Below are 14305 nucleotides of genomic sequence, written 5' to 3'. Positions count from 1 at the left end.
ATCTCAGTCATTGAAATTGAATGAGGGATGCTCATCTCAGTCATTGAAATTGAATGAGGGATGCTTCATCTCAGTCATTGAAATTGAACGAGGGATGCTCATCTCAGTCATTGAAATTGAACGAGGGATGCTCATCTCAGTCTTTGAAATTTAACAAGGTATGCTCATCACAGTCATTGAAATTGAATGAGGGATGCTCATCTCAGTCATTGAAATTGAATGAGGGATGCTTCATCTCAGTCATTGAAATTGAACGAGGGATGCTCATCTCAGTCATTGAAATTGAACGAGGGATGCTCATCTCAGTCTTTGAAATTTAACAAGGTATGCTCATCACAGTCATTGAAATTGAACGAGGTATGCTCATCACAGTCATTGAAATTGAACGAGGTATACTCATCACAGTCATTGAAATTGAACAAGGTATGCTCATCACAGTAATTTCCCATAAAGGGCATCATAATCTAGCGTAGTCGTTAAATGCGACAGGCAGGATACGTTAATAGGCCAAGTTAAGAGGCAGCTGCTGCATATTGTACTGTAGGTAAACTGTAGGTGAGTGTGTTTAAAGTCACTGTTAGTCACCAAACTACCTCTGCCACATATGTTTCAAAATGTCTTGACCCCACAGATAAACAAACAACAAAAAGAAGCTAACTGACACAATTTTGAAGCTGTTGGAGAAGCTAGATGAATTCAAAAACTGCCAAAGACACAGTAACCCCAAGCTCAAGAAAGGGTTTCCAGCTTCATGCACCAATTTAAAATTAAAATGGGAATGCCGTCATAATTTGTTATTCCGTTATCCAAACTAAAACAGGAACTTGTTTTACTTTCCACTGAAGCAAATTGATCTCAGCCAGACAAGCTCAATAACACAAACATCAAAGTCCTGTGGGTGTTTTGAGCAGACCAGCCCTTAATTGGGACATAGCATTTGCATGAGAACAGCCAGGGAGAGCATCCTCAAGGCTCAATGGTGATAAGAGGATTAGCTTGGCTGTCAAAGACATTTTGACTACTGGAAAAGAATCCTCATGACCCTACTAAACAATGCATTACAATAGGGAAAGGTCAGATCAGTCAAAGGAAGGGAAAAGTCATCCAAAAGCGGAGCCTTGAGCCTTTGGTGCAAACTGCACAGCTCACCCTCAGGGGCAAAAGCAGACACAAACAGTGGCTTTGGGGCTAATGCTAATGCTATGTCTGTGCTATTCAGGCTTCACGCCACAGGACCCTGTATCTATGCTCTCCACTTCCATTGCCCTAGCTAGCCAATGGGCTGTGATTATGAGTGCACTTGAGTGAGCTAGCTATCATCACTTCCATCTCATCTCAGCCTGATTGAGTTCTGTTTGTATTTATGGAGAGGGAAGCTTCCCCTGAGGGAGATCAGTGGCCATTGTATTCACCATGCCCGCAGCTCAGCCTGCAGGGTCAGTGGATATTTAGTCAAGAGATGCCCCTACTCCCATCAGTTAGCAATTTAATCAAAGCGTCCACATTCATTTTGTAAGTGTCAAGGGGGATTTGGCTCATAAAACCGATGGAGCTGGGTTGTTGGCATTCGAGAATTATGCATTTTCTGCCTCAGCCTCTGTATTGTGTTTACTTGTTATGAAGTCATACAAATCTAAAAGAAAAAGTGAATCCTGTGAACCCGAAAATTAAGTAAAACATTTTTTGTCAATTTACTTTTTTCAAACTAAAAATTAAATATTGACTTGTGTTATGTTTATTTCACTTTCAAGTGGTTTATTTAGGAATTATAATTTTTTTGCTATAAAAGTATGTTTTCGAACATATTTCTAGTACTAGAAATTGTTTGTTCAATTCGTTTTCAGTAAGTTGGGGGCGTGCATAATGCAAATTAAACAGAATGTGGAATTCTGGGTAAAACATGCACCTACAAGAGAATTGCTAAATTGTCAAATTATTTTAAAGGTAGAGTCAGTGATGCACAATGTAAACAGCAGTGTCAGGCTGACTTCCTGATACACAAGCATGAGGCTAAACTTCTCTGCTGTTGCTGTTCACGTGGCAGCAGATTGAAGAATACCAGCAAAACAGAAATTCTATTTTTATTTTGTATGTAATTTAGGCTAGGATACAGTTTAACATTATAAAGGAATAGAAGTGTAAAAGTACTGGTAGATGTTTTATTAATTGTTCTTCATGCTCTTTAGGGGAACTCAGGGTTGGGTTTCAGCATCGCTGGAGGAACAGATAACCCCCATATCGGTGATGACCCAGGGATCTTCATCACCAAGATTATCCCTGGTGGCGCGGCAGCAGAGGATAGCCGGTTAAGGTGAGTGCTATGGATTGAGCCCTTTACAAATGAACACTCAAGACATTGAGAGAGCAATTATACAAGAGCATTTTGCTGTCAGAATGAATTTGAACTTTTATTTTTATTTAACCTTTATTTAACTACGCAAGTCAGTTCAGAACAAATTCTTATTTTACAATGACGGCCTACCCCGGACGATGCTGGGCCAATTGTGCGCCACCCTTTGGGATCCCCGATCACGGCCAGTTGTGACACAGCCCGGGAACGAACCAGGGTCTGTAGTGACACCTCTAGCACCTAGATCCAGTGCCTTAGACCGCTTCGCGACTCGGGAGCCTATGGGTGGCTTGTGGACTCTCACCCATCATTTGATCTAAGTGCCTTCAGAAAGTATTCATACCCCTTGATATATTCCACATTTTGTTGTGTTACAGCCTTTTTTTTTTTTTTACCTTTACCTTTACCTTAAATACAGAAATATCTCATTTACATAAGTATTCACACCCCTGAGTCAATGCATGTTAGAATCAGCCTTGGCAGCGATTACAGCTGTGAGTCTTCCTGGGTAAGTCTCTAACAGTTTTGACCATTTATTATTTAAAAAAGGTTTTCATCTAGGATGTTGACTGTTCTTTGGTTTACTTTTTTATCTTAAAAAACTCCCCAGTCCTTAATGATTACAAGCATACTCATAACATGATACGGTCACCACTATGCTTGAAATTATGGAGTGTTAGTCAGTAAACGTTACACATTGCATTCAGGACAAAAAGTGAATTGCTTTGCCACATTTTTTTGCAGTATTGCTTTAGTGCTTTGTTGCAGACAGGATGCATGTTTTTGAATTCTGTACATGGTCCTTTTTTTCCACTCTCACTCTGCCAGGTTAATATTGTGGAGTAACTACAATGTTGTTGTATCACAGCATTAAACTCTGCAACTCTTTTAAAGTCACCATTCGCCTCATGGTGAAATCCCTGAGCAACTGAGTTAGGAAGGACACCTGTATATTTGTAGTGACTGGGTATATTGATACACCATTAAAAGTGTAATTAATATCATCATCATGCTCAAAGGGATATTCAATGTCTGCTTTTTTTACCCATCTACCAATACTAACTTTTCTTTGCAAGACATTGGAAAACCTCCCTGGTCTTTGTTGTTGAATCAGATAATTGTATCAAAAATCATGTTATTACTCCTGAACTTATTTAAGCTTGCCATAACAAAGGGATTGAATACTCAAATTGAATTCATTTGTAAACATTTTGAAAAACATTATTCCACTTTGACCTTATGAGGTATTGTGTGTAGGCCAGTGGCAAAATGTCTCAATTTAATTCTGTCTGTAACACAAAAAACTGTGTAACAAGTCAAGGGGTGGGAATACTATCTGAAGGCACTGTATACAGTTGAAGGCGGAAGTTTACATACACTTAGGTTGGAGTCATTTAAACTTGTTTTTAAACCACTCAACAAATTTCTTGTTAACACACTATAGTTTTGGCAAGTCAGTTAGGACATCTACTTTGTGCATGACACAAGTAATTTTTCCAACAATTGTTTACAGACAGATTATTTCACTTATAATTCACTGTATCACAATTCCAGTGGGTCAGAAGTTTACATACACTAAGTTGACTGTGCCTTTAAACAACAGGAAAATTCCAGAAAATGATGTCATGGCTTTAGAAGCTTCTGATAGGCTAATTGACATCATTTGAGTCAATTGTAGGTGTACCTGTGGATGTATTTCAATGCCACCCTTCAAACTCAGTGCCTCTTTGCTTGACATCACTGGAAATCAAAAGAAATCAGCCAAGACCTCAGAAAATAAATCGTAGACCTCCACAAGTCTGGTTCATCCTTGGGAGAAATTTCCAAATGCCTGAAGATACCACGTTCATCTGTACAAACAATAGTACGCAAGTATAAACACCATGGGACCACGCAGCCGTCATACCGCTCAGGAAGGAGACGCGTTCTGTCTCCTAGAGATGAACATACGTTGGTGCGAAAAGTGCAAATCAATCCCAGAACAACAGCAAAGGACCCTGTGAAGATGCTGGAGGAAACAGATACTAAAGTATCTCTATCCACAGTAAAACGAGTCCTATATCGACATAACCTGAAAGGCCGCTCAGCAAGGAAGGAGCCACGGCTCCAAAACCGCCATAAAAAGCCAGACTACAACTGCACATGGGGACAAAGATCGTACATTTTGGAGAAATGTCCTTTGGTCTGATGAAACAAAAATAGAACTATTTGGCCATAATGACCATCTCAACCGTGAAGCACGTGGGTGGCAGCATCATGTTGTGGGGGTGCTTTGCTGCAGGAGGGACTGGTTCACTTCACGAAATAAATGGCGTCATGAGGAAGGGAAAATTATGTGGATATATTGTTAGCAACATCTCAAAACATCAGTCAGGAAGTTAAAGCTTGGTCACAAATGGGTCTTCCAAATGGACAATGACCCCAAGCATACTTCCAAAGTTGTGGCAAATTGGCTTAAGGACAACAAAGTCAAGGGATTGGAGTGGCCATCACAAAGCCCTGACCTCAATCATGTAGAAAATATGTGGGCAAAACTGAAATGGGTTTGCGAGCAAGGAGGCCTACAAACCTGACTCAGTTACACCAGCTCTGTCAGGAGGAATGGGCCAAAATTCACCCAACGTATTGTGGGAAGCTTGTGGAAGGCTACACAAAACGTTTGACCCAAGTTAAACAATTTAAAGGCAATGCTATCAAATACTAATTGAGTGTATGTAAACTTCTGACCCACTGGGAATGTGATGAAAGAAATAAAAGCTGAAATAAATTATTCTCTCTACTATTATTCTGACATTTTACATTCTTAAAGTAAAATGGTGATCCTAACTGACCGAAAACAGGGAATTTTTACGAGGATTAAATGTCCGGAATTGTGAAAATCTGAGTTTAAACGTATTTGGCTAAGGTGTATGTAAACATCCGACTTCAACTGTATATGCTATGTTTTGAAGGCTCTATCACGTAATGGATAGGCTGAAAGGGTTCGTTTTCAGATTTTCCCCCAAATGTTATCTTACTTTGAGAGCTGTTCTTTGACCCTTTGTTCCATAAATCTACCATTCACATTGTCTCTGTTCGTCATGTTAGTCATTTGGGTTAACGTTAACGCTTCATTGGATTGCATTTATTCCCTAACACCCCAATATAAATCTCACATGTGGTACTATGGCAGACTATATGCTATAACAGTATTACTCCTTGTAGAAGTAATTTGAGCCTACTTGAATGCAGAGCCAAACGAAGGTCTTCTTTAAGAGGTGGTGGGTAAATAATCAGTTCTAGATTCCGTGTGAGTCAAGAGAGAAATGTCACTTAGAGAAGCAATTACATGCTCTCTCTGTTTTACCCTTGCCTGACTTTGGGGAGCTCTGCTCAGCTTTGGATAAATCACACTGGCGTGTCCAATGAATGTTTTGTTTTCTAAGATGTGCACAGAGACTAATGCATTAGTGGGAAAGGCCTACCGTCTCAAAGACACAATGGGTTTTGACACTGTTTAAGTATTATAGTCAAGGCACACTTCTCCTCTTGTGGTAATTTATTCACTGCACAGTCCGGGGAATGTAGCATAACATTACTTATTCTAAGCACATTGTTGCTCTTACGTTGTAGCTGAATGTAAATAGGAAATACTCAAAAGCTTTTCTCTGGGAGCACTCTACAAAACGTAAGACTTTTGAGATGCTTAGAGCACCACTTCGTTCGCAAGGTAAAAGAAACTAAAAGGGAAGTTCAGGATTTTACAACTTGATGTTCGATGATTCCGCAACCTGAAAGTAGTCTATGGGCCAAGATAAACTATCATCCATGCTTCCGTTTTCTTTAACCAGCCGCTACAAACTCCAGTTAACTTTAGCAACCTCTAGCTGACAATCAATGGATGTGTTAGGGGAGGGGGAGGGGGGGGGGGCAATTACTGGACATTTTAATAAATGGATCACTAGTCACTTTAAATGCCACTTTAAATAATGCCACTTTAATAATGTTTATATATATCTTACATTACTCATATCACATGTATATACGGTATTTTATACCATCTACTGCACCTTGCCTATGCCCCTCGGCCATCGCCCATCCATATACTTATATGTACATATTTTCATTCACCCCTTTAGATTTGTGTGTATTAGGTAGTTGTTGGGGAATTGTTAGATTACTTGTTAGATATTACTGCACTGTTGGAACTAGAAGCACAAGCATTTCGCTACACTCAAATTAACATCTGCTAACCATGTGTATGTGACCAATAAAATTTGATTTGATGTAAGGGATTACAAAAAAACAGTAACTGTAATCCGTTACCAGCAAAAATATTGTAATCAAATTACAGATACTTTTGAAAAACTAGATGATTACTTTGAAATTCAGAAAGGATGTTTGCGATAAAAAATCTTTGACACTTCTCTGTTTTCTCAATGACATTCAAAGCAGCATTGAAAAAAGGCGCAAGTTTAAGTTTGTTCCACCTGAACGAGTCGGACTACAAGTCAGAGACCACTATAATGACACACCAAATGGGTTTGATGGATCCCGGGAAAGGAGCAAGTTTAAGTTTGTTCCACCTGAACGAGTCTGACTACAAGTCAGAGACCACTATAATGACACACCAAATGGGTTTGATGGATCGCGGGAAAGGAGCAAGAATAGGCTTTTGTAGGCTACAGCCCAAGCTATGTCTTCCAATGGTGTGACTGCTGTCGACATACAAAGATTATCCAACTTGAATAAACGCTTGGAGGTAAGGATGACAGCAGTGGTGTAGTCTATGGCGATACGGATATCACTTATTATTGATATCTACATAGTGCATTGATGTGAATCACACTGCTGTTCTCTCATTTAGCTATTTGCGCCTCACGGATTGTGGTTGTTGTGGATGGCTGTTCACAAATCTAAATATCTATTTGAAACCAATAATGGTTGAATTCAAGAAGTTGAATCTACCTATCAGTCATAGTTTTTCTAACCAGTGGACAGCCAGTGAAAAATGCGCTCTTGCAACAGCTGCATAGTGCTGATCCCAACCTATGGAATAAAAGTGTGGCTTTTATTGCTCAATCTACTTCATGGTGATAAAAAAAATCCATAGGTTTAATGGACACATACTCAAACTCGCACACGTTTGATAGACTAAAAGGGGCAATCTGTAGTTGCTACATCCATTTTTGGACTTATAAATTATATATACAGTACCGTTCAAAAGTTTGGGGTCACTTAGAAATGTCCTTCTTTTTGAAAGAAAATTTTAAAAAATTGTCCATTAAAATAACATCAAATTGATCAGAAATACAGTGTAGACATTGTTAATGTTGTAAATGACTATTGTAGCTGGAAACAGCATATTTTTTCATGGAATATCTACATAGGCGTACAGAGGCCCATTATCAGAAACCATCACTCCTGTGTTCCAATGGCACATTGTGTTAGCTAATCCAAGTTTATCATTTTAAAAGGCTAATTGATCATTAGAAAACCCCTATTTAATTATGTTAGCACAGCTGAAAACTGTTGTTCTGATTAAAGAAGCAATAAAACTGGCCTTATTTAGACTAGTTGAGTATCTGGAACATCAGCATTTGTGGGCTCGATTATAGGCTCATAATGGCCAGAAACAAAAAACTTTCTTCTGAAATTCGTCAGTCTATTCTTCTTCTGAGAAATGAAAGTTATTCATTGCCAAGAAACTGAAGATCTCGTACAACGCGGTGTACTACTCCCTTCACAGAACAGGGCAAACTGGCTCTAACCAGAATAGAAAGAGGAGTGGAAGGCCCCGGTGCACAACTGAGCAAGAGCACAAGTACATTAGTGTCTAGTTTGAGAAACAAACACCTCACAACTCCTCAACTGGCAGCTTCATTAAATAGTACCCGCAAAACACCAGTCTCAACGTCAACAGTGAAGAGAATCCAGGATTCTGACCTTCTAGGTAGAGTTCGTCTGTCCAGTGTCTGTTATTTTGCCCATGTTAATCTTTTCTTTTTATTAGCCAGTCTGAGAGATGGCGTTTTCTTTACAACTCTGTTTTCTTTACAACTCCTCTATTGGAGGGATACGACACAATTCTTCCACGATAAATTCCATAATTTGGTGTTTTGTTGATGGTGGTGGAAATCGCTGTCTCAGGCGCCGCTCCAGAATCTCCCATCAATGTTCATTTGGGTTGAGATCTGGTGACTGAGACGGCCATGGCATATGGTTTATGTAATTTTCATGCTCATCAAACCTTTCAGTGACCACTCGTGCCCTGTGGAAGAGGGCATCCTGGATGAGCCCACTCCCATCAGGATAGAAATTATTCACCATAGGTTGGAGGTGATCCCTCAGAATGACATTTATTGAATGACAACCCTCAGAATGACATTTATTGTGCATTTATTGGTGTTCACCTTGTCTTCTAAGGGGTTGAGTGGAACTTGACCATGCCATGAAAATGCACCCCACACCATAACAGAGCTGCCAGAACTCTCATTTACTTAAGTGCTTCCTTTATTTTGGCAGTTACCTGTAGTTTTAGTAAGCAGTAGGAAAGACATGTTTTGGACACGGCCAATTATATTTTTAGTTCAGAATGAATACCTTTTTATGAAGCATATGGTGCAAACGTTTTTCTTTGCTGGGGTGTGTGCTAATGAATACACCCCAACTGTTCAGTAGTTGAACAGCTGTATAATAATCAGACATTCAACTTTGGGCATTGTACTGGAAATGCATATAGTGTACTTTCTGCAAACTAACAAAACTCACTGCTGACCAAGGCTTCATGCTGAGGATAAAAACACAGCTATTATACATGTGTGAATAGGCAGAATCTCTCGCTCCGCTTGAGTGTGTGTGTGTGTGTGTGTGTGTGTGTGTGTGTGTGTGTGTGTGTGTGTGTGTGCATAGGATCCCAGCTGGTCCCTTACAATGCGCCTCAGGAGAGTTCTGGCCTTAAACGCGGGGACATGGATATTTGTGGCCTCTCTTCACTGGGTCAAAGGCTAACACTGCAGCAGGGGCCCCCTGCCACACACACTCACACACGCACGCTCACACACAAATATTGTTTCCTAGGTTTGCACTCATGTTCCCATCCTCTTCCTTCCTTGCAGAGTGAATGACTGCATCCTGCGGGTGAATGATGCCGACGTGTCTGAGGTGTCCCACAGTAAGGCAGTGGAGGCCCTGAAGGTGGCTGGCTCTATCGTCAGGCTGTACGTTCGCCGGAGGAGACCCATGCTGGAAACTGTCATTGAAATCAAACTCATCAAAGGACCAAAAGGTTACTAAACTCCCTTTCCTTTGTTTGTCTATCTATAACCAAGCACATCCAATATTCTTTGTTTTGTTCAGTATTTTATCATTGGGGGTTTTGTACCCACTTCTGTTGGCAGGAATTGAGACAAACCCACTGAAATCAATTTAACATGCTACACTGGCCACAGAAGCGGCACATCAGTGAAGCAGCAAAAACACAAGGTTCTCTTTGCTGAACCATCTTCTTACGCTTCAAATCTACTTTCTAGCGCTACAGTTGTCTGTAAAGCGTACCTTGCTGATACAAGTGGCTTGTGCTTGTGATCTGGAGGCAGCAGCCTAGACCACTAAACCACCCTGGGCCACAACACATTATTTTTCAACCTCCATCCTATTTCTCATCAGGGCTGGGCTTCAGCATCGCAGGAGGGGTGGGCAATCAGCACATCCCGGGGGACAACAGCATCTTTGTCACTAAGATCATAGATGGAGGTGCAGCACAGAAGGACCAGCGCTTGCAGGTTGGAGACCGGCTGCTTATGGTAAGTTACTGCAGCTTCACTATCCCTGCACTGCCATGTCCTTATCCCACATAGGTGGACCACTAACATACTGTACTGTGAAAGCGTTGTACTGCATAACAACCTTCATAACACATGTATTCAACATCATTCATAAGGGTTTTCAAAATAGAATAGTGATTTATTTATTTATATTTTAGCCATTTAGCAGACGCTCCTATCCAAAGCAACTAGGATTAAGTGCCTTGCTCAGGGACACATTGACAGATTTTTCACCTAGTTGGGCCGGGGATTCGAAGCAGTGATTTTGGTTACTGGCCCAACACTCCTAACCGCTAGGCTACCTGCCAACATTGTACAACGGAGGAGTGAATAGTGTTTCAGAAGGTTGTATACAATAAAATATACATTTATGTTGTGTAATAGATATATATATTTGTAAAGTTATTTAATGAGACTTTTATTTTAAAAATCCTTATGAAGGATGTTGAATAAATGTGTTATGAAGGTTGTTATACAGTATAATTCTTCCACAGTAATACACAAAGGTATTATGTTGTTGCAACACACCCTTTTTCAGAAGAGTGAGTTGCTTAACTGCAGGTTAATTCAACTAGCTACCTTCCTGCTGCCTCCAGCTCCGGGGGACCATAGCCATTGTAATCTGCATTTGGCAGCACCAAGTAGCATGATGTCGGTCTGGCATGTGAGGAGTGGAACACGAGGTTTAACCGTCTTACGCAATGCCTGTGATTTTCTCCATGCTCTCTCCACCCCAACAGGTGAACAACTACACTCTGGAAGAGGTCTCCCACGAGGAGGCTGTAGCCATACTGAAGAACACTTCTGACGTTGTGTACCTGAAGGTGGGCAAGCCCACCAGTGTTTACTTATCAGATCCCTATGGGCCACCTGATATCACGCACTGTGAGTTTCACCTCTTTTTCACCGCTCTACCCACCCGTGCTCCGGCGTGAAGTTTCCACCAGCAGCAGATCTAGGTTCAGCTTCCCCTTCCCCCATCCTGACCTTAAGTGGGGGGCAGTGCAAAACTGACCCAAGATCACCGCCTAGTGGCAACTTTTACCCTAGTCCCCCACCTGTAGAGAGACAATTTTAGTTTGGAGTCCGAATAGTGTACAAGAGACCAACACTTAAATGACAGATGAAACCTGTATGAGTAACCTCTACTGTTCTAGATCAGGGCAGTAATCTTTCACTTTGCAAATGAATGTTTTGTTTCACTCTGATGCAGCATGTTTGTTCAACTCTTTAGTATCATCTCTGAGTTTAGATAGAGCCTCAATTTGAATGTGATGTGTGTAGTGATTGTTTTTGAGTGCATTGTGCATAGTGTCATGTACATTTGAATGCCAAAGCATTGGATTTAGTCATATTTCTGTTGTGTTTTTAGATAATGTATTATGCCAATGTTCCAACATTGTGTGAGCCTCTAAATTATATATATTTGATTAAGTGATTGGTTGATTGATACGTGTAGTCAATAACTGAATGCTGAAGTCTGACGAGCAATGTACACAACTGTTTTCTTTCCAGCATTCTCTCCAGCAATGGAAAATCATATCTCTTCCGGGGGCAACAACGGCACTCTGGAGTACAAGTGCAGTCTTCCCCCCATTCCCATCTCTCCTGGAAGGTACTCCCCCCTCCAAAAACACTTACTCGGGGAAGAGGACATTAACAGGTTGGATGGTTTTTCCTTCTTACGGTAATTACATCCCTTCCTACCAGACGGCAGTAGTATTAAAGGTAGAGCCTCTGTCACCCCACCCCATGTTCTATGGAAACATGATTGCTTTGGGGATTTGTCCTCCTGCCCCAACCTCCCTTCCCACTTCCTTAGTCCCTGCTGTTTTCATCCTGTGCTCTGTGTTTTGCACTTGGGAGTCCTGTTGTTCAACTGTGTTGTCTTGTTGCACTGTTTTTAATCTGGCGCTACTTTGTAGAGACACGTGAAGATATGCTGAAGGGTGGCATGGTCAGTGTGTGCACCTTTTCCACCTTGCTGTAGGTTTTTAAGCTTGCTCTTTGAATCTAATAATATAATGTATGTGAAAATGGGCCAGACTATTACGGATCTGAATCATTTATTCAATTTAACGGTCCAATGGAAGTGTTTTTATCTTAATATCAAATCATTTCTGGGTAACAGTTAATAGATTTTCCACTAAAGTTTCTACTAAAGGAGAGAAGTGGAGTGTTATGCTGGAGTAATATAGTGATGAGGCTTGTGGTGATGTCGTATTCTCCTGCCGGCCACTGTATGGATCTGCATTTTGTCCCTGACGCATGGCAGACGTGTTACTCCAAGCGACATCCAGGCTGCGTGTTGAGTGGCTCAATGCCCAGGCAAATTCAGGGCAACACAAAATGACTTAGCAGTCCTTATGGAGAAAATATGTTTCAAACCTGTCATCAGCGTTCTAGAACAGAAAGACAGTCTTGATCACTACAAGACGAACTAAGACAACTGCAAGTTAATTTAGTAACTTCCTACTGTACCACATCAATCGAATTTGTCTTCTTGATATGTTTGATAAATTAAACAGAATGCATAAATACTATAGTGCCAAATCATTTCAATATATGTTTTAATCTGCACAGTTTTGCATCTGTAAAATAAAAAAATATTGTAGTATTGTGTTCTAGTTCAAAGATTCATACAGTTGAGAATTTAATAGATGGTTTGAGATAGAAAGCACACTGGACTTTAATTCAGAGGGTGGCCCCACTAGTTAACAGGGTTGGGGTCAATTTGAATTGAAGTCAGTCAATTCAGGAAGTGATTCGATTTTTTTTATTTTTTCAATTATTGAATAGGAATTGCAGTTTACTTCCTGAATTGACTAACTTCAATTCAAATTGACCCCAACCCTGCTAGTTTATAGAGAACCAAACCTGCCATAAATAAATGCAGACGTAAATAGATAAATACATGAATAAATAAATACATTCACACATAAATAGATAAATAAATACATGGATGAATGAATGCACACATAAATAGATAAATAATTATTAGCCCTTATTAATTTTATTCATTTATATTGACTTCATTAATTTATTTTTGTATTTCTTGCTCCAATATGATAATGGGGGTGTCAAGAAAACATATGTGGGTGGTATCCAACACACCATTGGTTGATCAAAGTCAAGACGTGTTGCTCTATTGCATTATTGAAGAATGAAAATTAAGTCCCTCTTCATACTGTCCTGATGGAAAAAGTAAGCTCATTCTTAATGTTTCTACAAGAGGCAGCTAGCTGGGAGCTGGGATCTGATTGGGTTTCATCAAAAAAAGCTCAGAGAAGTGAGCTAGAGAGTGCAGGAGGAGAGGAGAGATATCTGGGTCTTTGCTGTACTGCAGCGTGCTCAGAGCTGTGGCCAAGTAGAGGCATCACGAGTCTGGGCCATGCGACATAGTGGGGGTAGTAGGGGGAGGGGTGGGGGTATAGTACTGGGAGAGATAGAAAGTGGGCCACTGAGCAGGCAGGCTTACATCCAACCACACTGATTTAATCTGCAGGAGATAAGCATGGCTAATGCTGCCCTACAACCAACGGAGCATCACACACACACACACACACACACACACACACACACACACACACACACACACACACACACACACACACACACACACACACACACACACAGAAACACACATACAGACACACACACACAAACAGTCTTAAAGTAATGCACATGCAAGTGTTTTAGAAAATAAATAGCACAGAAATGCACACATAATGGACACATACTGCACACAAATCGTTACTAATTTGATCAATCACTCACTCGTTACATTAGTTAAATGTAAGGTGCTACATTATTGATCCATATCAACCAGGAACCTTTAGCAATTAGGACTTTGGCATTTTATAAATGCATTAAGTGGTGGTTCCTCTTGTAGTCTCTTTTGTAAGGTTTATTTCTGTTTTTCAAGTCCAGCAATTCACCCTGACCAAACACTTTGTGTCATCCTCTGTAGCATGCGTCCAACTGTTTGTTTTGTCAAACACAAAAACACGTGCATGATTTTTGTTCTTCATTTAGTTTTTATGCCAAATGCCAACAAACTATATTGTAAATATAAAGCTATTGGTGTTCGTAATTCTAATTCATAAAACCAAGTAAAATCTAATTCTGTTTGCAGTTTCTTTCGGTCTTC

At 40.4% G+C, this 14305-nt stretch overlaps 1 protein-coding gene across 21 annotated transcripts in view; it reads left to right on the top strand.

Annotated features, from left to right (window-relative positions):
- The window catches only part of LOC109872857 (disks large homolog 2-like), a 306188-nt gene that overhangs the window by 248670 nt on the left and 43213 nt on the right, over positions 1–14305 (top strand). For 16 of the 21 annotated variants that reach the window (XR_004206033.1, XR_004206034.1, XM_031808343.1 and 13 more), the window contains 5 exons: positions 2187–2311; positions 9448–9617; positions 9998–10134; positions 10896–11040; positions 11671–11842. Coding sequence is in view for 19 of the 21 variants with exons in the window: in XM_031808343.1 (XP_031664203.1) it covers positions 2187–2311; positions 9448–9617; positions 9998–10134; positions 10896–11040; positions 11671–11842 (749 nt within the window). In the remaining 2 variants the exon portion in view is untranslated. The remainder of the gene's footprint in view (positions 1–2186; positions 2312–9447; positions 9618–9997; positions 10135–10895; positions 11041–11670; positions 11843–14305) is intronic. The other 5 variants (XM_031808345.1, XM_031808357.1, XM_031808353.1 and 2 more) reach the window with 1 other exon arrangement.

This window comes from Oncorhynchus kisutch, linkage group LG28, assembly GCF_002021735.2.
Source record: "Oncorhynchus kisutch isolate 150728-3 linkage group LG28, Okis_V2, whole genome shotgun sequence".
Classification (NCBI taxonomy): domain Eukaryota; kingdom Metazoa; phylum Chordata; class Actinopteri; order Salmoniformes; family Salmonidae; genus Oncorhynchus; species Oncorhynchus kisutch.
This window is presented reverse-complemented; position numbering and strand designations above follow the sequence as displayed.